Raw genomic sequence first — 16,774 nt, 5'->3', positions numbered from 1 at the left:
TGGATCCCTGGAGAGAGGAGGAGGGAAAGAAAAAGGAGGGTTGGGGGAACCCAGGAGCTTGGGTTCTAGAATAGCAGCAAGTCAGAATTCCAGGATCTCTGTCCACCCTCCTCTTCTTCTTCCCTCTATCAACCAGAGGGGGGGGGAGGGCGGGGAAAAGGGATCAAACCATGGGTTGAGTCCCCAAGTAGCCACATGAAAACATTCAGGGCCAGACAGACACAGGAATGATGGGGAGAGAGGAATTTAGTGCTGCATTGGCCCTGGAGGGGGCTGGGAGGGGTCAGGAGGCTGGGGAGGGGTGGTGGGGCTGGGTCCGGGGATTGCACGACTCCGTCCTTTGCGGTGGCCCCGTACACAGTGTGTATGACCACAGCCCTCCTCTTCCTCCTCATCGCTCTCCGTGGAGCTCTCGCCAAAGGCCCGAGGTTTCTCATAAATGCAGCAGCCTGGATTTGGGAGGAGGAGCCCCGTTAAAAAGGAGGAAGGGTAAGATGTACACTCAGTTCCATTCCCATTGGATCTCAGTAAAAATGGCTACTTCCACCATCGTCTCCTTCTATCTTCCAGGATCCAGCTTCCCCGGCCCACCCTGGGGCCTCAGCCACCCACCCCCTGTCCTTTCAGATAGCCAGGATCCAAAGCTCCACTTCTCCACCTCTGACACCTCTTGCCTTCAAGCCTTGGCACATCCCAATTTGAGCCCCTGCCTATGTCTTTTCCCTCTAACTTTAACCTCCTCTCCCTGATGCCACAGAACCACCCAGGTAGCGACAGGACTGTGAGCATCTGGGGGCTTCAGGAGGACAAGTGGATGTGAGAAGGTAGAAGGTACGCAGACGGGAGCCAGAACTGCAGGGTTACTGTGGGCAACAATTACTCACATTTTGATGAGCGGCGCCCCATATGTTCGTTGTCCACAGTGTCACTCGTCCATTCCACCTTTTTCTCTGGCTTCCGTTTCCGGAGTTTGATGGTTAGGCTCCGGTTCTCCTGGAAGGTTAACAGAGTTGGGCATACCTATGTAATTCCCTCGTACTGACCATCCCCACTCTCTCCTGGGGGCCTACTCTCTGCCCTGTCTCAGCTCAATCAGTGTCATAGACACAGCACCAGAAGAGCTGAGTGCTGGGAGAAGATGAACTAGAACAGGTCTTTAACCTCCTTGAGGAATCATGAAGTAGTATTTCCTGTTTTTGATAACTATTAGTATACAGAGAAAACACAATCCCTAACCTAGGGAAGGTCCCATTAAATCTTCAAAGGAAAATATAACCCTTGCTGTTTCTGTCTTCCTCCCCAAATTATCCTTAGTGGTATTACTACATAAAAATTATTTTCTCAGTCCCAATGCCTAATCTGTGATTTCCCTTTATTTTTTCCAGACTCCCTATTCTTTTACCCATTAAAGAACTCCATTCTCACCTCTCTCATCCTCAAGCCCTGCCCTTCCTACCTCTTATCCACCTATTCCCTAGCATCCTAGAAATCTCTGGTAACAATTATTCTAAACTCCCTTAATCCAGTGTTATTAAGCCCAATATAACCTCCCTTTGAAAACAATCTAGTTTTTGCAAATATGTTACTCTTTCTTTATTTACATCTCTGATTTTTCAAAATACTATCGTCATCTCTTTTTTTTTTTTGGTTCCCTCATTCTGCTTCCTTTTACATTAATCCCTTCGACAAATATTTAATAAGTATCCTTCCCGTCAAATTCCTCTACAGCTGGCCTCCAACCATGCTTTCTTACACAGCCTTCATCTTCTTACACAGCACCTCCCTTGTTCCTTAAACCCCAGCTTCCCATTCTTTCATTAATTATACACACACCACCCCAAGCAGCACCACCTACATCCTAACTCGATTACTTGTCGCTTGCCGAGCCTTGCACCACCTCTGCCACTCCAAATATGCCCAAGACCTTGCGATTCTCCCAACCCGATATTCAACCCCACTCCTCCCATGTCACCAAGCCCAGCCCCTCCAGCAACTCCACGAAGCCCTAACCCCTCCCTCCCGGTATCTCCCAGATCCTAAACAGCACCGCCCCCCGCCTTTCTCACGGGCTCGGTTGTCACGGTAACCGTTGTCTCAGTGACGGTCTCACTCAGCCCGGCCCCCGCCTCGGCCATGGCTAAGGCTGAGGAAAGGGAGGAGGGGAGGAAGGGATGAGACACCCTTCCTTCGTTCTGTGTTTCTGAGGTCTAAGAGAAGCGGTATCGAATTCAGAGTAGTAGCCAGGATCCTCCACCTTCTTTTCTCCCCCTCCTCCTAGGCCTCCGCTTCTCTACCCCGGGGAATAACCTGTCCAACCCCACTTCCGGCTCTCCGCTTCCGGGTGTGACGCAGTCTGTAGTCCTCCTCTCGTCTCCTGCACTGCGTCAAAGCGCAGGCGTCACCAGATTGGTTCCGTCGTAAGGTCACAGTGCGCAGGCGCCGCAAGGAGTTGGCGGAGTCACTGCAGTGGTGGAGGGCGATCAAGGGCAGCTCGCGCACGCACGGCACGCAGGAGGGGGCGGTCCCGAAGGCTAGAGCCGGGTTAGGCTCGCAGACTGGGTGCGGAATCTTGTAGCTGAGCCCATGCCCCCCACCCCCTGGGAGGGTGTGATGGCGCGTAAACTGAGGAGCAATAATAATGACCTTATAATGGTCCATTGTTGCCTCCTTATTGTTTCGTATAGGAATTACAGAAAGGGGACCGAAGTGCAGTTGGAAATACACCGGATTAAGAACCTGGGTTCTAGTACTCGTCCTGTGCCTCTAAGTGTTCGAGTGGGGCGTTCACGTTCAACTCGAATTTTTTCCTGTCATTGTACTAGGCTTTTAAGATGGCCGCGCATGAAACCTTCCTGTTAACTCCCAGTCTAGTGGGAAAGATTGGCATGCTTAGGACTAACAAAAAAATAAGACATTGGGATATTAACATAGATATAAATCTCACCTGTGAAATTCAATTTAGTTGCATACTGCCTAAACTCTGGGGTAGAGATGAGTAAAATTAAGCAAAGACGTGGTCATAAATTATAGGCCAATTTTGCTATGATAAAAATGTATGCTTCTCAGGGAGAAAAAGAGTGGGTAAAAAGGTGTGGGGACAGAGCCCCAAAAAGCAGTTTCCAGGCTCTCGGCGTCACATAGAAAGGTGCTGGCTCAGGTAGTAAATGGCCATCGACTGTGATCAAATGGCCATCAGCTGTGGCTAGTTGGCCGTCAGCTGTAACCAGTGAGCCATTGGGCACTAATATAACTGCCGTGGCTAGGCTAGCAGAAAAAGGGAGCTAGCAAGAAGATGGTGGCTGAGCCTGCAAGCGGTGCAGTGAGGGTTGAGAATTGAGTGGCTCCTGTTTCCTGTTTCTCCAACCCAGCCGCCAGCGAGAATACAGTGGTATGACTCCCCTACCTATGGCTCCGTGGGTGTTTTTTTTTTGGCCTCACCATGTCCTGCGTTCTTATGTGGGGAGCGGGAGCAGAGGCCCCGCCGGACACCCTGCAGGACAAAAGGGAACCGAAAGACAGACCAATGAATTTTTTAAGTAAAAGGAACTTACAAAGTCATAGGTGTATGGACTGAAGGAAATTAAGTTTGGTACTGCTGGGATACAAGTGGAGTGCCTGATGAGGCTTTACAGGTAGGCGTGGTTATATGGGAAGCCCTGTATGCTTTGCTAAGAAATTTGGACTTTATCCAGCCAGTGTTGTGGGCCAGGAAAAGGCTTAGAGTAGTGTAGAAACATGAACATATTTGTTTCAGATTTCAGGAGTGAGGCAAGGAAGTCAACTGCCAGAACAGTTCAAATGTACAATGCAGAAGACTGTCCTACTCATCCATCCAAGTTGCTGAGCAGTTAAACAAGAGTGTGTGTGCTTGAGCGCGCTGAATACATAAAGGACCACACCGTTGCAAGATAATTATTATTAATATCATCCTTTGATCACCATTTAAGCCAAGGAATGCAGGAATACTGATTCCCAGACTAAAATTTGAATATGGTTATTGTGCCTGGACTATATGTTTGTTTCTCTTTTAAGTTTTTGGTTCAAAGGGAAAAAAGCAAGCTAGAACTCAGCATATATAGAACTCAGCCCATTAAAAAAACAAGTATCTCTGCAGAGTGGGATTCCTTGTAATTTTTACTTTTTCTTTCTATATATGAATCTATTACAGTAAATATATATTATTTATCTCAAGAGCAATAACAATATTTCCAAAATGTCCACCTGTAGTAAGTACATACTGGTATCCCTTAGTATCAGATTTTTGTTGTTCAAACTTACACATAAAATATTGTGCTAGGTGAGCACTAATCAGGGGGATCACTGCATAAATTATACAAATGCCTAACCACTGCACTATACACCTGAAACTAATAATAAAATAATATTGAATGTCAACTATAAAAAGCAATAAATAGTCTATTTTGTCTGGTAAAAAAAAAACTTACACATCGAATAGATCTGGTTAAATTTTCTGTTGAATCTCTCACTATTCAAACTCCCAATTTTTATTTCCCTAAACTGAGGAACTAATAGATTTAGATAGTGAGGAAATAGTTATGTTTGCTTTTTCATATTAGCCTCATTCCTGGCTCCTTTTTTTGTCCTTTTTCTTTCTCATGTACTAATTTATACTCTTTTTTGTAGTTGATATTTGTTGAAAGAACAAATGTATCTATAAGCTCATTTAAATTCATTTTGGAACAAGACAGATTATAAATAACATACATATGTCTCAATCTTATAGAAAAATATAACTTTAATAGGAAAATTCAACTAGGAATAAGAATAAGCACAATGGTAATCCCCACATGATGATCTGCTTCTCTTCTGGGAGCCAAATATTACAACCAGGGGATCGCCACGGGGTCTAAGAATCCAATACCCTTCACCTTCCAAGGAAGAGGGAGGGGTTGTTGAGTCGCCCAGAAAAACAAAATAAAAATCAAGAGTCTTCTTTTTCCTGGAACCTATGGAGAAAGAAAGGATTTCTTTGTTGTATTTGACCAAAGAGGGTCTAGCAGTGAAAGATGAAATACACTCAAATAATCAAGGAAGGACTTTTATTTATGACACTGTGGAAGTCTAGCTCCCCTAAACAATTCAACTTTAAGCCAACTAAAACTGCTGGTACTAAAAATATATCTAACAAATTATGACCTTGAAGTATGAGGTCTGACAGTTAAGTTGGCGAACTCATCCTAGAAAAAGTGCTACATACCTCATTGCTGAATATCACTATGGTCACCTTCGAAGTACTCCCCTTGGGAAGCTATGCACCAACACCAGGTTTGGAACTCTTTATGGAATGGCCATTAGAGCTGTTGTAATATTACCCGTGATATCCTGAATGTCATCAAAATGTTCTCCTCTCAATATTTCCTTTATCTTTGGGTAAAGAAAGAGGTCATTGGAGGCCATATCAGGTGAGTAGGGAGGGTGTTCCAATAGATATTTGTTTACTGGGCTAAAAACTCCCTCACAGACAGTGCAGTGTGAGGTGGTGCAGTGTCGTGACATAAGAGCCATGAACTGTTGGTGAAAAGTTCAGATCATTTTCATCTAACTTTTTCACACAGCCTTTTCAGCACTTGCAAGTAGTAAACTTGGTTAACTGTCCAGTTGGTACAAATTCATAATGAATAATCCCTCTGATATCAAAAAAGGTTAGCAACATTGTTTTGACTCGATTTGGACTGATGGAATTTTTTTGGTGGTGGAGAATTGGCTGACTTCCATCGTGTACTTTGATGCTTTTTCAGGTTCGTACTGGTACACCCATGTTTCATCACCAGTGATAACAAGGCCCAAAACATCGTCTTGCCTCTTCAAAAGGTCTTGGCAAACTTCAACTCTCCTTTGCTTTTGTTCATCAGTGAGCTGCTTTGGGACCATTTTTGCACACACCTTTTGCATGTCAAGATTTTCAGTTAAGATTTTCCTGTTTCTCTATTGATGTTTACTTGGTCTGCTATACTTCTCACAGTCAGCCGACAATTTTAACGCACAATTGACAAATTTTTGCAATGTTTTCTTCAGTTCTGCTCATTACTGGCCGCCCTGACCTCTCTTCATCTGTGACACGTTCTCTCCCCTCAGAAACACTGCTTTGTACACAGTCCCCTTTGTACACTGCTGTTTTCTTCATGGCATTATCCCCGTAAACTTGGACTAACATGTCCCTGATTTCACTTCCATTCTTGCCAAGTTTAACAAGAAATTTAATGTTTGTTCGTTGCTCTAATTCAAGCTCAGACATTTTCACGATGGCACACAAAAACATGCAACAATAATGAATGCCACTCAGCAAGATACTGCCACGTGTCGACACAAACACAGCTGTGAGACACTGATGTACCAAGGTTATCAAACCTGAGCTGTTTGTACAGTGCTGCCAGTGTAAGCACATGGTGGCAAGTTCACGAACTTAATTGTCAGACTTGTATGCAAAGATTTCTTGGGACACAAAAAGCAGTAGCCATAAAGGAAAAAGGATAAACTGAACCTGATAAAAATCAAAAACTTCTGCTCATTTAAAAAAATAAGTTAAGAAAATAAATAGGTAAGACTAGGGAAAATATTCTTAAAAGATGTATCTAACAATAAATATTTTTTAATCCATTGATGAGATGGCAAGAAAGTAAAGGCAATCTTCACACTGGTAAAATGATATAAAATCAGGAAACTAAACAGGTAAAACTGAAGCCCCTGCTACGATGGCGCCCTTGCTGTTTTGACAGCAATATGAAGGAACAAAAGAAAAACCTGTAATACAATGTCTGATAGATATTCTGCATAAATTTGGGACCTCCAAGGGGCTACCCCTCTGTAAAAGTGAATAGGAAAAAAAAAAACAAATTTAACTCTATAAAAGGGGAATTTGTCTCACTAGGTAGAGAAAGAAAAAGCTGGTCCTTACATGGATTTGCAGCTCAGATTCATACTAGCTGTGTAGTCCAAAAAATCCTGAAGCCAAGAATTTATTTAAAAGTGATTCTGTCTTGGTAGTGCCTCAAGGCACCTTAACAAGATACACAAATGCTGAGACAATGGCATTCAACCCAGGCCTCAAAGAATTCCCATAGTTCAAATTCTAAAAAAAATCCGAACAGTCAAAAATCACAAAACAAAGCACCATGAAAGTCAGCAGAAATAACAGACAGCAGCATCAGACCCAGAAAAACACTAGGTACTGGAATTATCAGAGACAGACTATAAATAGCCATGTTTAATATATTTACACGTAATAAATATTTTAAGAATAAAAAGTGCAATTAAAAGATGATTCAGGGGCGGCCAGGTGGCTCAGTTGGTTAGAGCACAAGATCTTACCAACAGAGCTGTCGGTTCGATTCCCACATGAGCCAGTGAGCTGCATGCATCCTCCACAACTATATTGGAGGACAATGAACTGACTTGGAGCTGATGGGCCCTAGAAAAACACACTGTTCCCCAACACTCCCCAATAAAAAATTAAAAAATAAAAGATGATTAAGGAATCAGGAATTCTTTAAGATGACTGAGATTTGAAAAATGATCAAGTAGAACTCAAAAAATTTAACGTAATAATTGAAATAAACTGAAGACAGAATTAGTGACCTGGAAGAGAGACCTGAAGAAATTACCCAGAAGCAGCATAAAAAGAGATGGAAAATATGAAAGACAGAGGAATGGAGGATAGATGGTCTAATAAACAGCTCTTTAATTAGAATTCCAGAATGTGAGAATTGAGGTCATGAGGGAAAAGCAATATTCAATGACATAATGGCTGATAACTTTCCCAGGTTGATGGGAAAAAAGAAAAATCAATCCTCAGTTTCAAAAAGTTCAACAAATCCCAAATAGGATGAATAAAAGAAAACCGCATCTTGATAAATTGTAATGAAACTGCAGAACACCAAAGGCAAAGAGGAGTTCCTAAAATCATCAGAGAGCCCATGTTCTTTAAATCATACTCCACTAATTCCCAAGTACAACTTCCTTGAGTGCAGTGGAATATTCCCACATAACATGCTAACCCCTAAGCAATACTGGCTTTCTGTATTTTTCATTTCCTTTTAAGTATCTTAAAAGGTTTAGTTCACTGGCTAGTAAAAGGATACATGTAATTTTGAAAAATAAAAACGACCACAAATCTCCCTATTATTTCTTGAACTGTATAGAAATGGATGGGACCAAAAGAAACAATTGTTTATTCAGTGCAAAAAGTAAACCCCTGGATTAGTTTGGTTAGCAAACGGACTTAGAAAGGGGAGAAGCAAGGTAAAGTTACCCACTTGCAGTTGGTACAGGTGTAGAAGACAGTCTGCCCTTCATCAGCTGAGCGCATTTGTCTGGTGTGGTATGCCATTCCCTCGTGACCGCATCGAGAGCAGCGCCTGTCAACCTGGGAAGCAACTGGTGGGTTAAGGAGGCCTAGTCATACCCCGCTCCTTCTCACAGGAAGCAGGCTATAACACTCCTCGGACACTGCTGCTCTAAACGCTCCTCTTCCCACTTGGAACTGGGTACAAAGCTCTCCAGATCTCAGCAATCACCCCTCCGTTTCATTCCCACCCTCCTTATGGGGCCGTCCTTGATATCCTTAACTTACCACGGGTCCCTGGCATTCAGGTCCTTCCTCCACCGACATAGGCATGACCGTCCCCAGTTTGTGGAACACAACTGAGGTCTTCACAACCTTCCCTTCGAAGTCTGCGCAGGCAGTAAAAACTAGTTGTACAAACACGCTGAAGTAGCTGACGCGCACAACTCCCAGGTGGCCCTACTCTACACCGTTCCCTTCAGGTTTCGTCCCAAGACGAAAAGTGTAAGCACTTGATCTCCTGCTTTAGAGTCCCCCTCCAATCGAACCGATCTGGAGGTCTCCAAGCCGCCGACCCTTCCATACTGGGCCCTCAGCCCGGGCCCCTGCGGAGAAGCCCCTCACCTCGCACGTTGACGGAGAAGCCACAGCGCGTACAAGTGACTGTATCCTGAGTTCCTGGCAGAGGCAGGACCGAGCCGCAATCAGGACAGAAATCCAGGTCCGACTGAAAGCTGGAGCAGGTGCCGGCGAGGTCCATGACAGACGGGGGTCGAGGGCTGGGAAGGGGATGAGAAGGTTATTAACAAAAGAGAGAAAGTAGCCCCCTCCCCACTCAGGGGTCATTCCTATTCCGTTCCTGGACCTAAGCATACAAACGCGAGCCCTCCTCCCACGCACGTCTCGTGTCTCTGGGACCGAGGGAACCGAGCACCCGGAATTCCCAGCCCGCGTCTGGTACCGCCGGATGGAGGGCTCTTCCCCCGCGCTGGCGAGAAGAGGAAGCTAACTCCGCGGACTAGAGCGCCTACTCTGCACAGGCAGCGGGGCAGCGAGCGCCCGGCGGGCTAGAGCGTCGACGCGGTCCGCCTCACTGGGCTGTGACGTCATCATTAATCGCAAACGTGATCCTGAGAATCTTAATTGAAGGAGAGGAGCCTCTCTGCAGGAAGGTTGCAGCGCCACCTTCAGCTTCGTTCTGCGACTTCGGGTAAGAAAACGGGTAATCGATGCTGCGCCTCTCTCTACTTTTCCCCTCAGGACCCAAACCTGGGATGTTTATTTTCTTGGTCTCGCACCCAGTGAGGCGGGGATGGGGGTGGGGTGGGGGGGGCAGACATTCCCCCCCAAAATCGTACTAACCTTACCAAATATTAATTTGGAATAGAGAGCTACAATTCCCGCCGTTCTTGGGCCTTTATTTCGCTTTTGCGGCTGCGCAGTGGCTAAAAACAAAACTAAGCATTTCGGAAGTTCTAGTGTTCCTTGCACCTCCCGGGCCACACAGGGTCTTAGGCAGAACCCAAATGGCTCCCGTGATTTGGGAGCCAAAGGCCTCTTCCGCGCCTTTGGAAGGGGTAAGTCAGCTTTTTTTTTTCCTTTTATCCCCCTTCTTCCGCCTCCCCCCACACACTCTGGTTTAAGCCACTGTTTCTCAGTCTAGTTGTGTAGGACACAGCTCCCTGGCCCATGCTGGTGTTATGAGCTTTGCGCTTCCCCACAGCTGAGGCAGTTGGTCGCTGGTGGCTAGGTTGGCCACTCACAGCAGCTCATGGTAGCCCATGGCGGCACACAGCAGCCCAGCTCCAAGGAGAGCTGTTGTTCACAATCTGAGCTGAAGAGGGCGCAGCTCACCGGCCCATGTGGGACTGGGGACCTCAGAATTAGAAGCACTGCTGGGCAACCACCTGAGCTGCCCTGCGGGCCTCAATCAGCTTCTTAAGGGGCAGGAAGTGGTGAGGGTGGAAGTGGAGGAGAAATGGTTAGTCCCTGGGAAGGACAGGAAGCCGCAATGAAAGGGGACACTTGAGGAGTGGCTCAGGACATTGGAGGTGGCAAAACAGAAGAGGTTGTTGGGACCGCCCCTCCTTAGACACTACCATTAGTCAAAGGAGCAGCCTTGGATAGGATTTCATTAAGACTTAGGTCAAGTTTGGCTTTCAGTTGCAGACCTACGTCCACCTCGTCCCTCACCTCCCATCCAACGAACTCTCAATCATCATCATCCTCCATTATGTGGACAGTTGACGTTTCCCAAATCTTTTGGAAAACGTGAGGACAAATATCTTTAGAAAATCTTGCTATTTTCAATCATCTGTAAATACAATCTAAAGTAGAAACTTGTCCTAAAGGGATAGCTTCTGGATGAGTTTCCTAGTTACTTCCCGGCCCTTCCATCCCCACCCAATCAGATAACTGCTAAGATCCTTACATATAAAAGTTCTGGAGCCATCAGTATTTTCTCCTCTGAAAGAGACAAGCTGTGGTCTCTCCTTGAGAAAGGCTCTGGTCTTCTTTTCTCTGCAATAATGGAAAGAAACAATAGTTGAAGGTTTAGAACTCTAAGCAAGCTACCAGCGAGTGACAAGCCCCATAATTTTACTTACTTGGGTGTCTTGTTCCCTGTCTTACACAGGGAGGTCAGTTGCTGGGCCCATGATGATAGACAATATTTATTTTCACTTTTCTGTGTGTGTGTCTCCTTTGAAAATGGAAATTTTCACCAACTTTCCCTTTTCATTGAAGACCCGCCATGAGTTGAACACTGTTCTAATGCAGTAAAGGAACAGCACCAGCTTTAGAAGGCATGGTGCTTTTCCAACCAAAGCTCACAGTCTGTTCAGTTAGTATTTATTAAGCACCTATTGCCAATCTTTGAGCTGAGGCTGGGGCTGCAAAGTTGAAAAGTGTGTTCTCTGACCTTAAAAAGTACAAATGAGGGGCGGCCGGATGGCTCAGTCGGTTAGAGCGCGAGCTCTGAACAACAGGGTTGCCGGTTCGATTCCCACATGGGCCAGTGAGCTGCGCCCTCCACAACTAGATTGAAGGACAACAACTTGGAGCTGATGGGCCCTGGAGAAACACACTGTTCCCCAATAAAAATTAATTAATAATAAAAAAAAAAGTACAAATGAATAATTAGAATACAATGAAAGTACATTAGTGGGACAAAATGTGAGAACCCAGGACAGTCATATAAAACAAATATGCCTGTATAGTTCAGGGAAGACTGGCAAATGCTTTTGTTTTGTTTTTTACTTTTCCAATTATAGCTTTTTCTTTTTATGAAAAAGATCACACAGAATTTACCAACTAACAAAATTACAAAAGAAACTTAAAGGAAAACAATAACTCCCCCCAAAAAACAAACCAAAGTCTAGCTTTTGCGTCCCATTAAGATTGTCTGGACCAGGCCTCCCGTCTCCCTGGAAGGCGCGGAGCCTATGGCCCACAGCACTTGGGCGGTCCATCCTCTCAGCCTCTACTCTCCCTAACTCCTTCTCCATCTGGGAGTGAGTACAATACACTTGGGCTGTGGTGGTAGGCAGGTGGGGTGTGCTTGGGACAAGAGGTGCCCATGAAACTGGGTACGAGACACTCACAATCTAAAAGGAAATTAAAAATAATATTCTGCACATCAGAATGTATTCTCGTTTTTTTGTTTATAATTTCATTGCTATTTTTTCACAGTTTTAAAAAGTTTGTATTTGTCTTTACTATATAATTAAAAAGTTAATTCCATTTAAAGGCATATGATATAGGGAGAATTCCCTTGGTACAATAAAACTACAAGTTGGAACTACCACCTCCCTCTGGGTGTGGCAGGAATGAGGATTTTAAAACTTGTAACGGTTTTAATAAAAATAAATATAATGTTACAGGGAACATAAGAGAGAAAGATGCTCAGATTTTATGTGATAAGGATAATCACCAATCAATAAATCATTATGAGAACTTGGGATCACAGAATCTAATGTTAAATACTGTGTTAGATGCTATGTACTGAGAAAGAAAAGTAAGATGGCAATTTCTGAAGTCTCAAAATAGCTATACATAATCAGGCAAATAAAAATGTGTCTAAGAGATCAGTGAGACCCAATACTTAATATCAGATCCTTTCTGATTATATAGATACATCATTGTATTTGTAGACATAAATTATAATCCCCACCCTTTAGGAGTGTAAATTTCAGCATTAAAATTTTGAAATGATATATGAATATAGATATCGCAGTGTAAACCATGACTGATTTTCAAATGAGTTGTAGAAGTAAAAAATGTTAAGTGTTCAGAAGAAGGTAAAATCACTGTTACATAGAGTAAACCAAAAAGACTTTATAGAGAATTAGGGGCTTGACCTATGGAGGATAGACAACTGGCATTTATTGAGAACTTACCATATATCAAGCATTGTGTCAAGCTCTTTAATCTAATTCACATTTGTTTTTATTTACCCTGAGAATTAGATTTTTGTCATATCCATTTTATAGATGAGGAAACTGATGTAGAAGGAGATTAAGTTGCTTGCCCTGAGTCACACACCTGGGAAGTGGTGGAATGAGGATTCAAACATAGGCCTGTCAGGCTTCAAAGCCCATGCTTTTAACCATAAATGGTATTTTTTTTTTTTTAAAAAGGGCATAGAGGTGAAATGCCAGGCATCTTCAGTGACTTAAATATGACTTCACAGTAAACTCAGATTAGACCAAGGATGACATAAAAAGTTGGTAATCTTCACTTGTGTTGCGATCAGCCTGTTCTGTAAATAAACCTAGAGTAAACACAAGTGGGTCATAAAGGGTTCAACAGGGAATGGTCTCATAATGGATTTAAGGTGAGGGATGAATAGGCAATACAAGGAGGAACAGAATTTCAGAACAAGATTTAGAGGACAGAGATGCTAGGTGTGCTGATAGGGACACAGAGGGCACAGATCAAGAAACTGCAGAAAGAGGAAGAACTGATAACACAGCAGTCTAGATTTATCTCAGAACTCAAAGGAGGCCTGGAACTGAGCAATCTGACAGATGTGCTCGAGCAACACTTTACCAAGGAACCTCTCTCTTCCCAGTCCTTGATACCAGACTCACAATGGTTTGCACTGAGTCCACAAGAGAAGTATGCTTTTAATTTATATGAAAGAATGGTACGCTCTTATTAAAAGAGCATTCATTATTCTCCACCATAGGAATGCAGCGATTTCCCATGGGGGATATGGTCCTGCTGTAGTTTTGCCTATTAGGCAGATATTTTCTAAGCGGAAATATCCTTGGCCTTGGCCAAGACAATTGGGTTTTTGGTTGTAGCCAGTATATGAGATATGTTCTGACACTTCCCACATTCTAATCTATCTTTGCTTTCTTACCTTTCAGATTGGCCTGGGCTAAAGCATCTGGAGACCCTAGGATTGCTTCAGCTCAGCAGTCCCCACTGGAGGAAGAAATATTGGTAAAAAATTATCTTCAATCCTACCCCCAGTTTGGAACTAAGAGAAGGAACCTTAGGTTTAAACTGCTTCTGCCAAAATGAGACTCTCCAGTAGTGTATCTACACTGGCAAATGTTTTCTAGCTATATCCATACTTGGAAAACAAAGTATTATTTTGAAACACCCAACACTATATTTTTTAAAAACTAGTTATTGATTTTGGTGGTGGGTACTTCAACTTTCAGAGCTCTCAGGCTCACCTAGGAATGATGGGAATGAAATCACAGTTCTTACATCAAAGTAAATAAAAGACCACGCATCTTTTCTTAATACCAATAGTCAGGATAACCTCCTGTTTAAATGTGTTCAAAGTAAAAAGTTGGTCACATTATACAGTTCTGTACCTCTGACAGAATCTAGGTGATGTGCGTACAAAAGCAGCAAGACAAGTGATAACTGAAAAATATCAAGAAGAGTATAAAACACTCTCGGGAGCAACATCTTGCTCTTGACTGTGGGCTTGCCAAAGTGGAGGCTTACTATAATAAAAGATTAGTGGAAATAATGAAAAAACAATAGACAGGCAATGAAATCAAGAAGAAATTGGAGGGGAAAACAACCCAAAGCATAGAGACAAAAATGGTGCTATTTGGTACCTGAGAGAGAGATGAAATTCATAGAGAAGCACATCCAGCAGGACAGATGAAAGAATTTAAGAAGAAAACACTTAGACGATTACTACGACCCGTAGTGAAACAACATTCCCAAAAATAGTGCCAGAAGAGCATGGTGTCCAGAAAGCACAGAGAAGAAAACAGGTAAATAAGAGGGAACAGATGCAAATTAAAGATCACCAGGAACGTGTGACTGGAGGGAGGGAACTCATAAAGCAAAGACTCAAGAATCTTGAGAAAAAGCTAGAGCCAGCCACCTGCACAGTAGAAGCATGAGAGAATAAAGAAAGAGATGGAAGAGTTTGAATGCATTATTGCATATCCACTTTTCCAGCCTTGCAGTAGAAGTCAGATTTAAGTGAACATCCTTATGGAAAAGTCTCAGAATAGAGAAGAGAATACAATTATAAAACCATATCAAAGAAAATTCTTAACTATACCACCCTGTTTGAGAAGTCATAGGAAAAGAAAACGATTCGTAAAGTTTCAATGCTTTCATGATAAAATCATGTCTCTTAAATGAACCTTTTGTTTTTTAATGCTAGTTCTCACCTCTCCGCAGAGTTCAGTGAATAGTTCCATTTGTATCATACAGCAATATCAGATAATTCTGGATAGGGTTTCCGGGCGGGAATTCCTGCCTGATTTCAGGAATTTTTTTCGCTTTCCCCTTCCCAAATCCTGAGATATAAACTGTTTTCTGTTCTCCACAATGAATCGATGAATCGTTTCCACAAAGTGACGGCCGATACCACCAACCACCTGGGTTCAAGGAGCCGATTTTCTCGATTTCCCGAACAACTTTTCTTGGGATTCAGGAACGGAAAAGCGAAAAAAATTCCCAAGAACGGGCGGGACGGAGACCCTAGCGATAAATAGGAAAAATGACTAAGACATATATTGTGAGTAGTACGTTTATTTCCCATTGTGGGTGTTACTGGGTTCAAGGAGCTGATTTTCCCAATTTCCCGACTAACTTTTCTCGGGATTCGGGAATGGGAAAGCGAAAAAAATTCACGAGAACGGGCAGGAATTCCCACCCGGAAACCTTGACAACTAGCTTAGCTGTTTTTAGTTGTCTTGTGTTTGTTAAAGTTGCTTATTCTCTTTGATGTTCATTTTCCTCATCCGTAAAGTGGGATTAATAATATTATGTTACATAGCATTTATGGGACGATTATGATTTCTGTGAAGCGTTAGCATATGTTAGATGTTTCATAAATGTTAGTTCCCTCCTTGGAAAGACCTGGATTGGGCGATGATGGTGAATAAGGAATTGTTCTTATCTGCTTCTACCATTTCCCCTGCTCCCAACCCTGGAGGGTTATCTTGGTGAGCTTGCTGTAGGTGAGTGTAAGGTCTTTCATTTCCTATCCATACCTTTGTCAGGGAATTATTAACCATACCCTAAAAGTCTAACTTGTACCATGTAATTTATTTGTATGAGAAATGTAATTATGAGGACCTCTCATATGCCAGGCATGGTTAGTTACTGGGAGTAAGAGAAGTCCTTGCCTTTGAGTGGGTTACAACCAATGGCACAGATCACTCTCTAATAGATAATAAAATGTGGTAAGGGTTATGGTCAAGGTGTGTAGAGGTGTATACAGAAGAGGGTCACCTAACGTGGCCTCCGTGAGCAGGGTGAGGAGGAAGAAGGTCAGAGAAGGGAGTATAGTCTTATGTTTCTTCCAGCTCCACATTTTGTCACTTTCTATCACACAATTAAGCAAGACCTTTCCAATGCTTGAATCTACTCAGAGGGTAACCAAACTCACTTTCTCAGATGTCCTTAACACTCATTGATAAACCAGAAAGCAAATTTATGAATTTAGTGAGAATTTTAATGGCCAAGCAGAATGAAATTTATTGTTTTCCATTTAGTTCATTTCTTTTCAAAATACCAGAAACTGGGAAAGGAGAGGTTCAGAGTTGGTGTGTAGAGAATCAGAGAAATGGAAACTGGATACCCTAAGGAATATTTATACTTAACCTGTGATATTCCTGATGCCCACCCTTCTGTACTGGCAGGACACCGTTTACCCAAGATATTGATAGATCAGCACTGTCCAGCAGAACTTTCTGTGTGATATAACAGTTACATTTTTGTTTTTCAATATGGTAGCCACTCCCCACATGTGGCTGTTGAGCATTTGAAATGTGGCCAGTGCAACTGAGGAACTAAAATTTTTATTTTATTTAATTTGGAATAATTTGAAATTGCCACATGTGGCAGGTGACTGCCATACTGTAGAGCGTGGCACTATACAATTCTTGTGCTCTAGACTTCAGTCCCACAATCAACTTTCTGTCTTTGACCATATTTGCAGGTATGATAGATCACTGCTCGTCTTACATTAGTATCAGTTTA

The 16,774-nt window shown here is 43.0% G+C and overlaps 2 protein-coding genes and 1 pseudogene across 5 annotated transcripts; 1 reads left to right on the top strand and 2 right to left on the bottom strand.

Annotated features, from left to right (window-relative positions):
• Nucleotides 1–61: 61 nt before the first annotated feature.
• PPP1R11 (protein phosphatase 1 regulatory inhibitor subunit 11) lies at nucleotides 62–2,346 on the bottom strand. Its single transcript, XM_033102631.1, has 3 exons — nucleotides 2,067–2,346; nucleotides 885–993; nucleotides 62–449 (listed from the first exon to the last, which is right to left on the bottom strand). The coding sequence occupies exons 1-3, from the start codon at nucleotides 2,133–2,135 to the stop codon at nucleotides 247–249; spliced, it is 381 nt and encodes a 126-aa protein (XP_032958522.1). The 5' UTR covers nucleotides 2,136–2,346; the 3' UTR covers nucleotides 62–246.
• A 2,392-nt stretch (nucleotides 2,347–4,738) lies between these two features.
• POLR1H (RNA polymerase I subunit H) lies at nucleotides 4,739–9,417 on the bottom strand. Of its 4 annotated transcripts, none has more exons than XM_033102628.1 (5): nucleotides 9,264–9,417; nucleotides 8,927–9,081; nucleotides 8,591–8,691; nucleotides 8,274–8,383; nucleotides 4,739–4,967 (listed from the first exon to the last, which is right to left on the bottom strand). In XM_033102628.1, exons 2-5 carry the CDS (start codon nucleotides 9,060–9,062, stop codon nucleotides 4,943–4,945), a joined length of 372 nt encoding a protein of 123 aa, XP_032958519.1. In that variant the 5' UTR covers nucleotides 9,063–9,081; nucleotides 9,264–9,417; the 3' UTR covers nucleotides 4,739–4,942. The 4 variants fall into 4 exon arrangements, with proteins under 4 accessions (XP_032958519.1, XP_032958518.1, XP_032958521.1 ...); XM_033102627.1 differs by having other exon boundaries at nucleotides 9,168–9,382; XM_033102630.1 differs by having other exon boundaries at nucleotides 9,178–9,382.
• Nucleotides 9,418–9,614: 197 nt separating this feature from the next.
• Nucleotides 9,615–15,098, top strand: LOC117018450 (putative uncharacterized protein ZNRD1-AS1; annotated as a pseudogene).
• Nucleotides 15,099–16,774: the final 1,676 nt, after the last annotated feature.

The sequence above is a fragment of the Rhinolophus ferrumequinum genome, chromosome 3 (assembly GCF_004115265.2).
Source record: "Rhinolophus ferrumequinum isolate MPI-CBG mRhiFer1 chromosome 3, mRhiFer1_v1.p, whole genome shotgun sequence".
Lineage (NCBI taxonomy): Eukaryota > Metazoa > Chordata > Mammalia > Chiroptera > Rhinolophidae > Rhinolophus > Rhinolophus ferrumequinum.
This window is presented reverse-complemented; position numbering and strand designations above follow the sequence as displayed.